General features: G+C 39.8%; 2 protein-coding genes across 2 annotated transcripts; both read left to right on the top strand.

The window, feature by feature from the left end:
• Window positions 1-263: 263 nt before the first annotated feature.
• On the top strand, window positions 264-3,598 carry LOC147621287 (2-methylene-furan-3-one reductase-like). Its single transcript, XM_086823989.1, has 4 exons — window positions 264-1,197; window positions 1,563-1,886; window positions 2,081-2,240; window positions 2,983-3,598. The coding sequence occupies exons 1-4, from the start codon at window positions 1,012-1,014 to the stop codon at window positions 3,249-3,251; spliced, it is 939 nt and encodes a 312-aa protein (XP_086680115.1). The 5' UTR covers window positions 264-1,011; the 3' UTR covers window positions 3,252-3,598.
• An 11,985-nt stretch (window positions 3,599-15,583) lies between these two features.
• LOC147621286 (DGCR14-like protein) lies at window positions 15,584-17,437 on the top strand. Its single transcript, XM_086823988.1, has one exon. It carries the CDS (start codon window positions 15,731-15,733, stop codon window positions 17,312-17,314), a length of 1,584 nt encoding a protein of 527 aa, XP_086680114.1. The 5' UTR covers window positions 15,584-15,730; the 3' UTR covers window positions 17,315-17,437.
• The last annotated feature ends 462 nt before the right edge of the window (window positions 17,438-17,899 follow it).

The following is a 17,899-nucleotide window of genomic DNA, read 5'->3' as shown; positions in this document are numbered from 1 at the left end:
ATAAATAAAAAATATTTATGGTTTTATTTTTGTCTTCCTCTTTCTAATTCAAGAGTTATGTAGTAGAGCCATTAGGGGTTTTAAAATTATTTTGTAGGCACGGGGACACATGCAATAGGCTGTTTTAACTTTCAAACATAATTCAAACAAAATGCAATTATGAGAATTTAGGTTTTAAAAGAACGCCATCCTGAGTAAAGAGTTGAGTTCATTTGAAGGCAAAAGTAACTTCAAGGGGTCCAATTTTGAAGTTGGATGGGGCAACCATCATGGGCATAAGGTGGATGCTTGCAAAGACTCTAGTCTTGTTTCCCAAAAAAAATAAAAATAAATCTTTGGGCACTAATCTACTATTTTTATTACAACTCGAATATGTTGGTTACGAAAAACACCCATCATCCGACAAGTTACAAGGAAGTCTTCATGGAAGAGCTAGTGCGATTAGAGCCCACAATCTTGGGGAATAACACACTTACTCTATCCACCACTGATCTACTCTTATTTCAATTACCTTAATGCGCATTGTGTAAAGGCCATTGACATTTTTAATTGAACAACCTTAATTTTTAAAGGTGACAGATTTGATATGCATAAGTGCAAGCATGAAAGCCCTTGGCAAAACATGTGGAAAAGGTCTCAATAAAAAGGTGCATGCACTTAGACAGAAAGGTGGAGAAGATGATGACGAGGGAAGTGATGTAAATTTTATTCTAGACAAATCTTAAGAGGGGATAAAAGGGTGTGAGTAGTATGCTGAACTCAGAAAGGGCAGAGAGTGGGCGATTAGAGGGGTTTAATACGGCCAGGTCGTGTAATTACAAGGGTAATTAGCGTTGTGGGTCTTTGGGTAGGGTACTTAGTGTTGTGGGTTATTGGGTTTAATCTTGGGTAAGCAGAGAGTGGGTGATTAGAGGGGTTTAATAAGGCCAGTTGGGTAGGGTGATTAGTGTTGTGGGTTATTGGTTTAATCTTGTCTTAGGGCTGGGAAACTTTTTGAGTGGCAGAAAAAGGATGTCTGTGCAGAAAGCATGGCATTACAAGGAGTATGGCCCCGTGGATGTGTTGGAGTTTGGGGATTTTGGAGTGCCGGAGATTAGCCCCGACCAGGTCCTGCTGAAGGTGCGAGCTGCTGCTCTCAACCCCATCGACTTCAAGCGTCGAAACGGCTACATTCGAGGCAGCGACGCTCCCCTCCCGGTAACAAACTTCCGGCAAGAAACTCTCGAGCATTTCCCGCAAGAATTCCCGTTGAATTTTGCTTAGTGCTACTGTTTGAAGTGGTTTTACCTTCTCCGGTAAGAATTCCCGGCTCAATTGCGTTTTCTGCTCAATTGGATGCTTCTTCCGGCAAGATTTCGCTTTCTTTGCTACGTTTTCGAAGTGATTTTGCACTTGGCTCTTGTTTTCTTGCTATACAATCATGCTCCTTAACGTGATTTCTCAGCTACCCAGTTGGCTTTAAGATCACCCATCATTACCATTGGCTTACAGATCACTCCTATACAGAAACGCAATATGGCATCCTCTCTAAGTTGCCCTGTGCTTCTGATTGTTTTATGCAGCATGTCCCTGGCTATGATGTGGCTGGAGTAGTGGTGAAGGTGGGAAGTGAGGTGAAGAACTTCAAGGAAGGTGATGAGGTGTATGGGGACATAGCCGAGAATGGCATCAGTGCATCCAAGAGATATGGGTCCTTGGCCCAATATACAGCAGCAGAAGAGAAGGTGCTTTCTTTGAAACCCCAAGCCCTCACTTTCGTAGAGGCGGCCAGCTTGCCCTTAGCAGTCTTGACTGCACAAGAAGGCTTTGATAGGGCTAATTTCCAACCAGGGCAAACTACCCTCATAATAGGAGGCGCGGGAGGAGTGGGCAGCTTAGCCATCCAGGTATCAATGGCTGAATCATCATTTCTGATAAGCATGGTTAGGTTTAAAAGTTTTTATAAGGTGAGATTATATGTGGTATTTAGTGATAGACATATAGTTCACATCCAGGGGGTGTAGCTAGCAGAACCATAGTTTTATCTTGCACTATTATCAATTGTGCTCCAAGTGATGATGGGTTTTGTGACACCACCCAGTTGGCCAAGCATGTCTATGGTGCTTCACTAGTTGCTACAACAGCTAGCACAGGCAAATTAGAGTTTGTGAAGAGTTTGGGAGCTGATGTTGCCATTGACTACACCAAATCAAACTACTACGAGTCACCGGAGAAATACGATTTTGTGTACGACACAGTAGGTAAGGCCGTGGCTTTTCTTCTTGGTCATTTTAACTTGCTGAACTTCCAATGCACAATTTTTTCCAAATTAGTTTGTTTAGATAAGGTTTAATCATAATCATAACCAACATATAAATGAGTTCCTGTATTCTGAATCTTTGTAAGTCCTCATGTATGTTTATGTATGTATACTTGTAAGGATGCACGTATGTTTACGTATGTATCTATATGTAAGGATGCATGCATGGATATGCATATATACAAGGATGCATGTGAGTATGCATGCATGCATGTAAACTTGTAAGATGTATTCTGAATCTTTGTAAGTCCTCATGTATGTTTATGTATTTATACTTGTAAGGATGCACGTATGTTTACGTATGTATCTATATGTAAGGATGCATGCATGGATATGCATATATACAAGGATGCATGTGAGTATGCATGCATGCATGTAAACTTGTAAGATGTATGTATGTATAGTGTAATGTATGATTTGATTTAGATATGCATGTATGTAGTTATATGTAAGCATGCATGCTGTGCAGATACATGTATGTATCTATGAATGCATATTTATGTAAGTATTCATGTAATTATGTTGTCTGTATGTATGGAAGTGTGTATCTATGTATGTATGATTCGATTTTGATATGTATGTATGTAATGGATCTAGATACGAGCGGTTGAGCTTGTAGTATGGATGCATGCACACATGTATCATCACTTGATTTAAAAGAATTATGATTTGGAAAAATGCAGGGGATGGTGAAAATGCTGCAAAAGTGGTTAAGCAAGGCGGGGCTGTGCTCACCATTGCAGACTTTCAAGCCAAGCCCCCAGTGATTCCATATGTTCTCACCGCCAGAGGGGCCAACCTTGCAAGGCTGAACCCTTTTCTTGAGAGTGGAAAGGTGAAACCCATCATAGATCCCAAGGGACTTTTCTCCTTCTCACAGGTCAAGGAGGCCTTTATTCACTTGGAGACTGGCAAGGTAGTTGGCAAAGTGGTGATTGCACCTATAGATTAACCCACTTCTTTTTGTTTTAGAGAGTTTATATATAATAGTTGTCTCTGGGCACTAGCTCGAGTGTTTATGAATAAGTCAAAGGTTAAAACCTTCACACCTGATTAAGCCACTTTTATGCCTATGTATAGTTTTTATGCCCATGCTCCTTTTTACAGCAGCTATGTATAGTTAAATAACCATTATGCTGCTTGATGCTTTGGCATTAGTACAGTAGTAGTAATTTAAAAGGCTTTTGCTGTGCCGGCGAGCTGGTAATGCCCTTAGCTTGTGGACTTGTGGACATATATGTCTTGGGTTCAAACCTTGGCACTAGTAATAATAAAACTCTGAAGAAGGCTTTTATTGTATAGTCTCTCATTGGTAATGCTGTGAAATAAACTATGTTATGGGTTTGTGTATTTATTCTATCTACCTCTCATACAAAGTGGGAGAGCCATCCAATCAAGTGAGTACATGTGGCACTCCTATATGAGGTGTTAAAGACAATGTATATTATATCTAACTCTTTTCTCATTAGTATGTCCGCTTTGCCTCAACATCTCATGCACAATGTTCTGAGTTGGCTGTTCCAAATTATACCATTTATGGAATGATTGGATAACAGCTAATGAAAAGCTTGTTATCTACTCTACATGGTCACTACCTGAAACGGTCTCATTAGGCATTGAGAGAGATTGAGGAAATGACCCAGTAGCATGGTGGTGTACTTGCTCGCAACTGCAAGAATAGAGCAAAGTGTGAAGGATAATAATTGGAAACCTATTTTCTCCTCCTCATTGAGCAATGTTGACTTCTGTACTCTACATCGCTTAATGCGTGTCTATTAGAAAAGTTGCTTATATTGCACATAAACTATGCATACACCATGGAACTCCTCAACATATCCAAGGCTTCAATTAATCCAATAGACTAAAGAGCATGGAACCACCTTTGTTTACAAGTTTTATGTTGTTAGTATGTAATCTTAGCAAATGAAATAAAATCTTGCTAATGAGACCATTTCCTAAAAATAAAGTTTACATGCCTTTGATTTTTCCACATTATTGAATCTACAAATTCTATGTGATTCACCAATTTCATGTTCTCAATTGATTATCCTTATATCCATGAAAGCTTCATGCCAACGTGAATCTAGCAACCTCAAAGACTCCATCCCTAACCTAGATTGGTAGCAAGTTTCAACTTCCCCTCAAGCATAAGAAAGATATGTGGAGACTTTACTACTACCTTGGTAGGATTATATCCTTTTATCTAGGTCAAATGACCCACAACCCCTCTCTATTATATGAAAACCAAACTCTTTGTCTTGTGTGGAACTAGAATTTTGGATTATACCACCTTCCTTAATAGTTATCATGGTCAAAGTACCAAGTCTTCTTGTTGATGTTTAATAAGTTGAGGAAAAAGGAGAGTTAACTTGAAATTCTTGAAATGTAAAGTGGAATAAGGAATGTTGTTTCTCACTTATTATGACTAGTATGCTTCCTCACAATTGTTTGCTATGCAAGCCTTGTTGTGAACCTAATGAAAAAATTAGGGGAAAAGAAATTGTAATCTACATAGTTGAGTAGTGGCGAAAATGACACATGCACCTCCTTCCTTTGAGATTGCAACAAGTTATCTTATCTCACACTATTATCTATATAGCCTTGCACACATCAGTTGCACTTATCTCACATAAACCTTCAAAGTGACCATAAACAGTATTCAGAATTGTGACAGGCATGAGAAGTCGGTGGCAAGTTCACATACTCTTTTGTTGTAATGGGTTTGTGAATTTATTCTATCTACCACTCACACAAAGTGGGAGAGCCATCCAATCACGCGAGTACATGTGGCACTCCTATATGAGGTGTTAATGCATGTTATATCTAACTCTTTTCTCATTAGTATATCCTCTTTGCCTCAGCATCTCATGCACAATGTTCTGAGTTGGTTGTTCAAAATTACACCATTTATGGAATGATTGGATAATAACTAATGAAAAAGCTTGTTATCTACTCTACATTGTCACTACCGGGCATGGAATCACCTTTGTTTACAAGTTTTATGTTGTTAGTATGTAAACTTTTAGCAAATGAAATTAAATCTTGCTAATGAGACCATTTCCTAAAAATAAAGTCTACATGCCTTTGATTTTTCCACATTATTAAATCTACAAATTCTATGTGATCCACCAACTTCATGCTCTCAATTGAGTATCCTTATGTCCATGAAAACTTCATGCCAAAGTGAATCTAGCAACCTCAAAGACTCCACCCCTAACCTAGTTTGGTAGCAACTTTCAACTTCCCCTCAAGCATAAGAAATATATGTGGAGACTCTACTACTACCTTGGTAGGATTATATCCTTCTATCATATATATGAAAGCAGAACTAAAATTTAGATCTTTGTCTTGTGTGGAACTATAATTTTGGATTATACCACCTTCCTTAATAGTTATCATGGTCAAAGTACCAAGTCTTCTTAGTGATGTTTAATAAGTTAAGTTCTATGCTTTTGATGCCTTAAAGAGAAGTTGTATTAGACTTATGTAGCTCACACCCCACCCTCCTCCCTCTGCTACATAAAGCCACCATCGAAGAGAGTTGCCAAGCTATTGCATATGCACTCAAAACTCACACATGCTTTGACCATCATGTTATATGCAAGCATTCATGAAACCATCATCCACACTGTCTATTAAAACTTATCATAACACTAATTAGCACACCCATTGGCCATTATAACTCTTCTTGCGCTCTTACAAGCCCCTGCCCTACAAGCTACAACTACTACTTTTGAGTATTGTATAGAAGATCCAAACCTCTTAACATTACAATTTGTTGGTTTAGGAAATTCAATTTATGCTTTAGTTACCTTGGTCTTAGCACTTCCAATTTCAATTTATACTTTAGTTACCTTGGTCGTAGCACTTTCAACTTGGTAATAACCCTTAGTAGTTATATTTCAATTTATACTTTAGTTACCTTGGTTGTAGCACTTTCAACTTCCCTTTAAATATCAAGAGTCGTAACCGAATGGATATTATTTTACTTATGTATCTGCGTAAGCGCAAAGCGCAATCTTTTATATAGAGAGATTCATTTAGCAAAGGTAATCCATTTCAATGTTCAGTGATTTTTGTCTTCATAAGCATGATTATTTATCCGTGATTTTGTGAACATTGCTTGCTTAATCGTTGTTCAATATGCTAATTTCATTGTGTTGGCCATCCGCCAACACTTTTGGCTATCTTGATGTGCTTGCTTTTCTCTTGTTCTTTGGTTTTTATCCTTTTTGATATATCAAGACCTTACAATGGATTTGTAAGATCCTAAGGTATTGCCCATACCAAGCAAGCAGGTAATCATTCCAAGGCCTTATAGCCACAGAGGATGTTGAATTATGCCAACATAATATGGCATGCCTGAGTTCCCATGGGTTTTGATTATTGATGCTTATCCTTTATCTTATATTTTTTATCATCCTAAAAATTTAATTTCTAGCTAGTCATTGGGGCATAGTTGATCGCACTGGATTTAAAACCATTCATTTTTCCAATGGGTTATTTCGAATAGTCCCATTAGGTGTGATTTTGTAATGTATCTTGTAACCAGTTACGTAGGGCTCAACCAAATGGAGCCCAATCTCGCCGAAGTGTGATCGGCGAGGGTGTTCGAGTTTAAAGGTGAGGCACCCGGGTCGAAAGACCGCGTGCAAGTGGTCAGGCAAGTGTGGGCAGACAGGCCACTACATAAGCCTGGAAGTGTGGATCCTTATCTACACTCCTCTAAGGTTGGGTGGTGAAAAAGAGCACTCCTCCCCTCCTTCATCTACATAGTGAGACGATGGCGGATTCCTATGGGCAATGCAACATTGGTATTAGAGCTGAGTTTCAATAGGCCTTCTCTCTGGAAAAACTCTGCAGGACCTTGCTCCAAAAATGAGATAAGATTTTCATCTTTGAATGGTTCAAAATCTCATCGTTTTTCTTTCTTTGGATTCCAAACAGCAGAGATTAGTGTGTACATTTGTGTGTGTTTGTGGCCTACAGACAACAAAGGAAACGTGTAGCCGTTCATGCCACCATGACAAAACGAGCGCACTGATGTAAGGCTTGTCAAGGCCGTTTTGCTGATGTAAGGGTTGTCAAGGACGTTTTGTTGCACCAACTATTCAAAACCCTAAATGGGCTTTTTGGTTTATTTCGGATCTACAAGCTCCATAGCCATTTATTGGTTGCATTGGCTGCACACTATAGGACATATCGGGTAGTTGGTTCCATTTGTTCATTCCATAAAATTTATAAATATTTATTGTTGAATTTAAACTTTGCATATGTTTTTCGGGGGGTTAGGGGGTACCTCTCGAGTATTATCACCTGTTTTTGGTCTTACACAAGCTTGCCTCGCATGCGAGAAAGTTATCCTTGCATGCCAGCAAATGGAGGCTGTTCATTCTCCATCCACCTCATAACTTGGCACACAAGAGTTGAGTGGTGTAGGACCCCATCCTTGTTCGTAAACGACCCCATGGTTTTGCCCGCAAAGACTAAACACACCCCGCTGATAGTCAACCAATCCATAGAGACTAGCAATACACTATTGGACTCAGGCACAAATGACAACCTCCTTAATGAGGACGAGTTCGGTGACGTAGACCACCTCAATGTGCCTCGATTCGAGGCTAACATCTCGGAGCAAGAGGTTTCACAAACGAGTCCATTTCGTTGCTTTTTGCGAGGACCCAAAACTTAGAACAAAATCAAAATGAAATTTTGATCATCCTTAGGAGTTTACACCATTGTTTAGACTCACGTCCGTCGGCCACTCCTATTGCTAGTATTGTGTCTCCTACATACAATCTACCAAGCAGTCCGTGCGTCTGTCTGCTAGGATTTTCAAGGATCTCAAAGCACCAAACTTTGGGGAAGAGGAAAAGGAATGCAATAAAAACTCTATCAACATTTTCTTATAGAAGCGGTCGGACTTACATAACCTCAGGCATACGTCAAAGAATGTGAGGCCCATCGAGGCAAGCTTGTCCTTGATAGGCAAAGCATATAAATGGTGGATAAGTTTGGCCAATAGCACCAAACACCCTTGTACTTGGGTAGAGCTCGAGATAGCATTCTGTAAAGAGTTTTTACTAATTAATGAGCTTTAGAGGTCTTGGCATGAGTGGGACAAATGTTTTATGCTTGGCATTTCACTCACCTAATATATCTCGAACTATCTAGAAATAGTGTTAAAATTAAAGGAAATCGATGTGTTCCAAACTCTTCATCACAGGTTTATGCAAGATCTTGACCCATATTACGAGAGTTATATACAACGTAAGGAGCCTAAGGATTTTGATACACTCAGATATTCGATGATATATCTCGCAAGTCAAAATCTGGTCCTAGGCAGATGATAGATGAGAGTTGAAGGTACAAAATTTTAAAGAAAATTCTTTCAGGGTGACAAGGGACATGGTCAAGGTGAGCAAGGGGGACATTGGTTTAAAAAAACACAACAAAATAGACAAAAAAACCCTACTAAACTCCAAAAATAGTAGTAGTATAAGAAAGCAAAGAAACAAAATGTGTGCTTTAATTGCTTTGAGGTGGGGCATAGCAAGGCAGCTTGTCCCAAGCTGGAGGTGGGGCATAGCAAGGCAGCTTGGGGTGCTAGAGTTGGAGGTAGTTCTAACGATGCCAAGAAAGATGGTAAATCCTCTCAAAAAGTTCATATGGTCTTACCTCTCTAATCCATAGAGTTTAGAGAGATGACAAAGACTGCCATACAGACAACTCCCATGCGTGTTGTATTTCACAAGCTATGTGGTGGCAGCCATCTTTCGGGCCACACAATTTGGTTTATTTATATGGTAGGATTGGTAGTCGTAGAGTCACCATTATGATTGATGATGGAGCCACACACAACTTTCTTACCTACTCGTTAGTCAAAAAGGTGAAGCTACCCACCATTGAGACCAAGAGTGACCATAAGTACACAGTTTCGCTGTGGTGGCTACTGGTTTATGACAAAAGCGTTTGCAGCACGATGGTTTTTGGAGTGCCACTTACTATGCAGGGATACAAGGCCATATATGCTTGACTTTTAGGTCATACATTTAGCTAGGGTAAATTTCTATCTAGACAAGGAGTGGTTGTATAACATGGGCCCTATCCTACATGGTAGTTACTATGATAACAGGCTCGAGTTCATGCATGAGGGTAGATGTAGTGGTGAGCATGTTATGCCAGGTACACCTTTTATATCATCCATGAGTTGTGTTGTGCCTCTCGAGATGAGATTCAACAAGTATACATTTGTAACCTTTTATATAATTTTATTCTCATAGATGAAACAAAAGTGAATAATGTTTTTGTAGATGAAATAGTAAATGTAAATGGCCTTGGATGACACCCTTGTTTTTTGAACCCTGTTTTGTTTGTACGACGTGAGCAAACCTTGAGAAACTCCAAGGCTAAAAACGAGACAATAAAAAATGGTAAGTACGTAAATACTTTAAATTCTTTATTTGCAAAAGTATGGAGATGTTTTTTCCAGAGATTTACCAAATGGCGTCCTACCATCTTAGGGTAGCAGACCATTTCATCGATGTCCTACTAGATTCCAATCCTATAAGCAAGCATGCTTATAGACTTAGCCACTTTGAAATAGTAGTCCCTTTAACATATTAGCTAAGAACTAAAGGCAAAACTATCCATTGGGAGATTTCACCAACAAAGAAGTTTTGAGAAACTCAAGGGGTTGCAATCGCAGCTACACCTACCTTGAGTATAGTGGACCCTAATGGAACCTTAATATGCTGTTTGTTCTAGAAACAAATGCTAGTGGGGAAGCCATTAGGGCAGTTTTAATGCAAGGGAATTCCCATTTGCATTTGAAAGCACAAAGCTTGACCATGCCCAGCATAACTACTCGGCTTATGAGAGCGAGAGTTACTTGCAGTAGTTCATGCTCTTAAAAAGTGGCGGCACTCTTTATATGGTGCTACTTTTGAGCTCCCTTTTAGGTTAATACGAACCATGAAATCTTGAAATGGCTTTTAAGACAAAATGAGTTGATAGTAGGTAGGAAAGCTAGGTGGGCGGAGATCCTACAAGAGTTTAACCTTCAACTTCATTACCAAAGAGGTAAATTTAACATAGTAGCGGATATGTTGAGCCACATGCCAATGGTGAATGAGCTTAGCTTCACCATATTCAAGAACAAGTTCTTGGATTCACTAAGTGGTTTGTGTGAGCATGATCCATCTTATTCGGAGGTTTGGCTTGCTATATATGCATGCAATACACACATGCACTTACCAGCCATTGCCTTTCTTATCAAAGAGGAGTGCTAATCCGGAGCGGTTAGCCGATTTTTCTACAAGAAGAAGAGGGATTTCTAGTCCAGAGAGATTAGGCAAGTCTCTTGGGTTATGTATGGAGACAGAGATATTGGTGGTCCTTCACAACCATTCAACATTATTTCAAATGGGGGTGATAAAGGGGGAAAGGTTTAGGGACTTCTCTATTTACAATGGGTACTTGCTTTATAAAGGTAGAGTTTGTGTACCATCTATCAGTGACTTGCGACACCAAATTCTTATTTAAAGGAACAATAGTCTGAGTACTAGACGCTGGGGTACAAAAGACCTATGCACTAGTTAAAAGACAATTCTTTTGGCCTAGTTTGTTCAAGAAGTGCTAGGGCAATAAGCATGAGCATCTCAAAGTAGGAGGCTTTCTCCATCCATTGGATATTCCCAAAGGGAGAGTATTTCCATGGATTTTATCACACCAGGTTACCTAAAATGAGTCGAGGATGTGATTTGGTTTGCGTGATGGTAACGTGCACCAATGAGAGTACCACTCTCATCCCACGAGTAGATACATGCCTATCCACATGTCTACTCCTACAAAACTACTTTGGTTACTTAGCAGTACATATCTATGTCTCTATGACCACCTTGTCTCTATAGACGTGTTTATGGGCTATCTATGGTCACATCCAAAAGCTAATAGCACCATCCAAACACACCTCTTCATAGAGAAATCCCAAGTACATCAAACTTTGTGCTAGTGGCATGCAAAAACCAGGGCACGTAGTTTGCCTTCAAGTTCTAGTTGAGAAATCAGAACATGAGGTTTACTGTGTATCGATAGACACTTGTTAAGTGAAAACATAAACTAGAAAAGGTCTGAAGTGAGAACAACTAAATACGCTTAATGTCACATAGCCTGTAAATGGCATGCATGAGTTGCTCATAGAGGCGAGCGATGACAGAGCTTGATCGAACACGAAGTCCACACGCCGGAGCGCATGTGGCAAGTGTGTCCAGGCTTTTGGGGTGAGGCACCCAGGTCGAAGGACCATGGGCGGTCGTGCTAGTGTGGGCAAGCATGCCACTATATAAGCTTAGTAGTGTGGACATTTATCCACATTCCTCTATGGTTGGGTGGTGACCATATCTCGGAGCCATGATTGGATATGGCAGCATACACAATGATGTAACATAAAGAGAGAAGAATGATTACATAATTGATCTCCCCTTCTAGACTTACCACATCTTCGGCAGTCAAAATTCCCTCTCCATAGGCAAAAATGAGCATGCTTGAGAGTAACTATTCATTTTGTAGATCCAATGTGATAACTCTTTGTTGTGTTTCTTTAGTAATTTGTTTTGTAAGTTTACGAGACTCTTCCAATTTCAAATCAACTGCCTTCCTCGTATTTATATAATGAGTTACTTTTTTAATCTTTATCTAACCATCACATGGTTTCTTGCTTTTTGGAGGGATATTTAGTATTTCCATTGAGCAACCTGAAAATTTCCTCTCCTTGTAGCGTTCGCCACCCGGGTATGAAGGAGGGAGAGAGAGAGAGAAAAAGATCAATTTCAAAAATTTTCTCTCACAAAGCTTTTAATTAGCTCTTGGTGAATTATACACCGTCCATTATAGATTGCTTCCTTCCTCAATGGTTTAGCAATTGGAAAGCTAAGCAGGATTGGCTATTAATTTTGTAACCCATCCATACAGACAGATCACAAAGAGGTCAAGAATTTAGCAAAACCGCTTTTCAATTTTGAGAGAGGTTTCATGGTTCACCTTTATTTTATCCTTTGGGCAATAGCTTGATGGAGATTCATTACCCAATGGTCAAAAACAAGCTTAATTTCATCCATATATAAACAAAAATCCCTAAACGTGTTCTACTTCAATTAAAATTCAAAAAATTTACCAAAATCACCTCTGTTTTTGTCTCTTTCACCTCTTTTTGACCGCCTTCAAGAAAATTAAATTTCACCAAAGCTCTGATACCACTGCAACCCGGACCTTTAATTTTCTTGAAGGAAATAATCAAAAGACTCATAAATTAAATCAAATATCAAAACAACTACTTGAATTAAATTGAAAATTAAAACATATAACAAAACATAAAGTAAGAGAAAGAAATACATCACCATCCACAAGGCAACACAAGACTGGGTGCAATCTTCCCCCCCCCAACGTGAGTGGCTTCTTCTCGCGTGGGTATTTTTATATATTGCAAAAAGCAGGCTTTAAGCCAAAAATAAAGTATACATCCATATTTGGACTTTGCCATTTAATTAGCCTTTGTCCTCAATTTTAGCCTTTGTCCTCAATTAACCTTTGTCCTCAAACCTTCTAAGGTTTACACTATTTTTCTAATTCAATAATCTAACTTGTGCACATATGCACATTACAAAATAAATCAACTAATGCTCGTACGCACACTGTACAATAAATTGACACGTGCACACACACACACATCACCCTGATGTCAAAATAATATCAAATGCCATAATATAGCCACAAAATATTGTGAGATCGGTCCACACGCCATGACTCAATCCACCATCCGTGCGACACCTAAATCGGTACCCTCGCACTGTGCAACACCTAAATCGGTACCCTTGCACACCTCATCACCTAAACTCATAAACATAAACCACGTCAGTAGTAACAATCAATTGACATCTCATCAATCAATCCTAACGTGTTCATGATGAGAAATAGGCATCATAAAAAATATATAAATCAAATATTAAATGATCATGATTATCATTCAAATAACATGGGTCATAACAGAAAATGAGCCAAGAAATCATGTCACTTTTAAAAAATTTATTTGTCTTACAACCCAGGGTTTACTTGGCACAAAATGTGTAAAAAATTTATTTGTTTTAACAACCCAAGGTTTACTTGGCACAAAATGTGTAATGTTTTTTATCATGTGAGTTTTTAAAAACTTACGCCAATGTAAATATATATAGCACGACCGTGAGAATATTGATTTTATTTACAATACACACTCTAGCATTTCAAGAGTCTTGTTCTAATTTGATTGAATTTCACTTTACAAAATCTTATACTACGAACATACAAACTCTATAAATGAGAGGTAAAATAGTAAATATCATTCCTTGTTATCAGAAAGGGTCCTTTTTTAATTCTGAGGTATCATTTTCCTATGGTGTTAATCCTTGCATTTGATGCACTTAACTCCTCACCTATCGTACGAAGAGAATGCCAAAGAGAACCTGGGAGGCGTCCTCTTTACACCGTGGGTCATGTAGTCCTAAAGATATTATGAGTACTCTACTATGTGAAGAGAAGGCCCATGGGTTCTTTGGAATTCTTCTTTTCGAAGGATAAGACACTTCCTTTAATAATAGAGAGATGTTAAAAATATATAACATTTGTTTAAACACATGAGAGAAAGCTATGGGGCTCCTTGGATGCCTTTCTATTGTACCTTACATCACCTCCGTAAATTTATAATCAATTCCAATCTAATGGATTATTAATTTTATCATGTTGAGATTGAAGATGCTGATGGATTTCTTGGATGAGCTGGTGTGAACCGAGGAGGTAGGTTTTGAAATGATGAAATGGGTTTTATCGTGACTATACTCCAAAGTGACTCTCTAGCATAAGGACTCTAGAGGCTTGGTCATTATATTGATGCTAAATATTGATGGTGTCCCAGATGAAGGTGCACAGTCCAAGGACAGTAACGTAACTTGGGTCAAGATGCCCAAAAATGGTCTTGTTTTGAATCAAGCTTTTCTACTAGCTCTTCCTCACATGTGAAAGTGAACTTTGTAGAGATGTGAAAGTGAACTTTGTTTAAGTTAAACTCCCTTTACATGACCACAAGTGCAATAATAATTTTGAATGTGGGTTTAATATAAGTTCTCCAACTAGCATTTTTTTGTAAACACATATAATTCACTCATCCCTTCTTCAAAATATTCACATGAGTTGGTTACATATGGATTTTGTCAATTTTCCACATGAAATCTAAAATTTTACATTATTTTCCACATGAAAAGGTAATTACTTTGAATCTAAAAGTTTACATCAGTTTTATTTGTAATAATTTAATTCCATACTATTTCGAAGCACGAATATACATGTAATATTTACAAAGGAAAAATATAAAATTTGCAAGTGCTTTGTCATAATACAAATGCATACCATCTCTCTCTTTTTGTGATATATTAAAATAGGAGTTCAAAACTTTTTATAAGTGCATTTTTTGCTTTGTGAAAAAAAATCAATATTCCCACATAATATTTGAGAACGGAATGCTCATTCATGGTTAAGCGTTCCATTCAGGGCCTTCCCCTTCCGATGGCCAATTAGAAGGTAGATTTTCCTCCCACACCTACTTAGATTTCCTTTCCACCATCTCCTCTCTCTCTCTCTCTTCGCCTACTGGTTGTATGTGTGCATAACTTCGACCAATTGAGGCTTCTCCTCGTCGGTTAGTTGGACAGAAGGGACGCATCTGCACACTCTCTCTGATCCAATGCCACCCCGTTGCTTAGATGCTTAATATCACAAACTCAATCTGTGCGATTGTAATATTCATAATTAATTCGTCGCAGCAAAAAAAAAACATGGCTTATTAGTGAGACATACATGTTCTCGCCTTGGGCTAACAATCAAAGGAGACTCATCATTTCCACTAACACTGAAGCACGAAGTTCCCTAAGGATGTCCATCTCCTATGTAGACATTGCTATTGATTCTACATCCTTCATTAACACGGGGGACATAACCTTATAAAAAATAAAGGTACAAGGGTACATTGTGTAAATTTTAGAATATTTTCCAAAAAAAAAGTAGAACCTTACAATTGCTTGAACTTGAGTGGGTTGACATGTCACAATAGGGCATGTGCGCAATCCGATGGTGTTCTTGACACGCACGTGTGTAAAGAAGGGGGGCGGACAGCGTACTAGGTGCCCAGTTTTGAGAAATCCCGGGCGGTAGAAACGGTGGTGTGAATCCGAGTGTTTTTTTTTTTCGGGACTAAAGCTAGCGTCGGTGGGAAGCTGCAACCTTTCATCCCTACTTCTTCTTGCCTTCGATTCATACAGTCGAAGCATATAAAACCCTAACTCTGCCCGGCATCCTCAGAAAAACAGAAGAAAGGGAAGAGCTCGATCCGCACAGAACACCATCATGTTGGCCTCACCTGGACATTCCCCACGACACATCATCTTGTCGCCTTCTAGCGTCGTCGGCGATGGCAGCAGATCCGCCCTTGCGGTATCCGGCAAAACCCTCATGGGGCCTCCTCCGCCAAAACGCCCCCGCCGATCTGCGACAGTCCTGGATGAGGACTCCTATGTCGCCGCCATAGAGAAGATCATCGAGCGCGACTTCTTTCCCGACATTCCCAAGCTTCAGGATCGCTTGGAGTGGCTGGAAGCAGTCCGGAGCGGCGACCCCATTGTCATCAGAGACGCTCAGCTTAACATCATTCAGCGCCGGAGGGAGAAAGCAGAGATCGCCGTGACGCCTGCCTCTGTTGCCGGAACCCCTGCTTCCATCGCTGGTTCGTTTGTCGACAGCCCGAGCTCAATGGTAAGCGCCTCTCCTGCTTCTTGTCTCAGAACACCTCTCCGCTCATTTCCTGGCCATGCGGCCTCTTCCGACCCAGAAACCACCCCCATAGATACCTCGCTTTCGTTGGATGATTTTTTAAAGAAGTATACCAGTGAAGATAACGCAAGTTTCTCAAAGATCCTTGATAAGGTTAACCAGAAAAGGCAAGAAAAATATAGGTTTCTTAGTGATGAGGAGTTGGTTTCTCCTCAACACAGAATAGCTGACAGAGAGCAGAATTCTACTGATGGCTTTGGAACCTCAAATCAACCTGTGAGCACTCTTGAAGGATGGAGCTACAGGGCAAAGAACCTTTTGATGTATGACTCTGCGGAGAGAGATGATGCACCTCTGACAGAAGCGGAAAAGGAAGAGAGGCTCAAGAGCCTTAGCAAGGAGGTCAACATAAGGAACACACGTTTCCATGGAAAGATGTTTGATTCTAGGCTCAGAGAGGATGATGCTGTAGCTCCTCTGTATTCCCCACTGCCAGGCACGACACCATTATCTGCTTGGAACCTCTCAGATTCAGACAAGTTGAAAATTAAATATGACTTGGAGGACCTGAGGAAAACTCCACAGGCTATGACAGAGAAGGAGATCAATAAAGCTCTTGGCAGAGGTGGCACTTCAGGCTACAACTTTGTGGTGACTCCTTCCCCAGCTCCTGGTGTTGATGAGTCACCTTTCATGACGTGGGGTGAGATTGAAGGCACACCTTTGAGGCTTGAGGCAGAAGATACACCTGTTGGCATTGGAGGCAATGGGGATGGCCCTCAGTTCAAAATTCCAGCCCCTCCTTCCAGGGATGCGCGGGCTCATAGTCTGTCAAGGGATGCTGCACGAAGCCTGAGGGAGAAGTCAAGGCTCTTTCAGCCTAGATCCTCCCCGTCACCTGCAAGAGGATCAGGAAGTCCTGCCCTTAGAAGCCTTTCAGCAGCTGCACAGGACTTTGTGAGGAAGGCAATGGCAAAGTCTAGTGTATCAGTGGATGCAAGGTTGAGAGCCAGTTATAGAGGAAGTACCACCCCCCACACTCCTAAAACGGCAAGAAGTGCATCCCGTTTTAGGGAAGGTAGTGTCATATCACGTAGTGGGAGTGTCCCTTTGCACTCCCCGTCTATACGGGAAGGCAGTGTGCCACGAAGCTCACCTTGATTATCTTTTCCTTCTAGATTGTTCAGAGGAAGCAACCAGCGACTGTAAATGTACTATACCCTATGATTATATTGCATTGGTGCTTTGGTTTGTTTTGATTTAATGCAGAAAAGCTTCAGTGCATTCACCATTTTTTTGTCATTGTCACATGTTTGACGTGAAACAAAGGATTAGATCCAGCATAGAAATATGACTGGTATTCTTTTTATGTTGTGATGATTTGTTAAACAAAGTGGAGGCCACGTTGTGATTCTTTTTGTGCATGCCTTACAGATAACAATTGTCATGTATGCTCTCAAATATGGGGAATTCTAACCAGATAGATGAAGTCTAGCAATGTGCATGAACGTGAAAGTCATGGCATGTTTGCAGATCTATTGAAAATTTTATAGCAATAATTTATTTTGGGGGATTTTTTACCACATAAGCGAAGTCAGATAATGCACAATAACTGGTTCAAGTGGTTAGGGGATCTACGATTTGTAAAAATATGGCATGTTTGGTTATTTATTAGAGATTTCTTCTTTGCATGCCTTAAAACCTATCTTTGGGGTGTATTATTGTACGTTCGATTTTCTTCCCGAG

The sequence above is a fragment of the Cibotium barometz genome, chromosome 30 (assembly GCF_041138505.1).
Source record: "Cibotium barometz isolate CiBa-2024 chromosome 30, ASM4113850v1, whole genome shotgun sequence".
Taxonomy (NCBI): domain Eukaryota; kingdom Viridiplantae; phylum Streptophyta; class Polypodiopsida; order Cyatheales; family Cibotiaceae; genus Cibotium; species Cibotium barometz.
This window is presented reverse-complemented; position numbering and strand designations above follow the sequence as displayed.

What these genes read in the sequence shown, in the direction of transcription:
- LOC147621287 (XM_086823989.1), top strand. Translation starts at nt 1,012, where the DNA reads ATGTCTGTGCAGAAAGCATGGCATTACAAGGAGTATGGCCCCGTGGAT. An exon ending in TGGGCAGCTTAGCCATCCAG is followed by an intron (nt 1,887 to 2,080) that starts GTATCAATGGCT and finishes GACACCACCCAG; the next exon opens with TTGGCCAAGCATGTCTATGG. An exon ending in TTTTGTGTACGACACAGTAG is followed by an intron (nt 2,241 to 2,982) that starts GTAAGGCCGTGG and finishes GGAAAAATGCAG; the next exon opens with GGGATGGTGAAAATGCTGCA.
- LOC147621286 (XM_086823988.1), top strand. Translation starts at nt 15,731, where the DNA reads ATGTTGGCCTCACCTGGACATTCCCCACGACACATCATCTTGTCGCCT.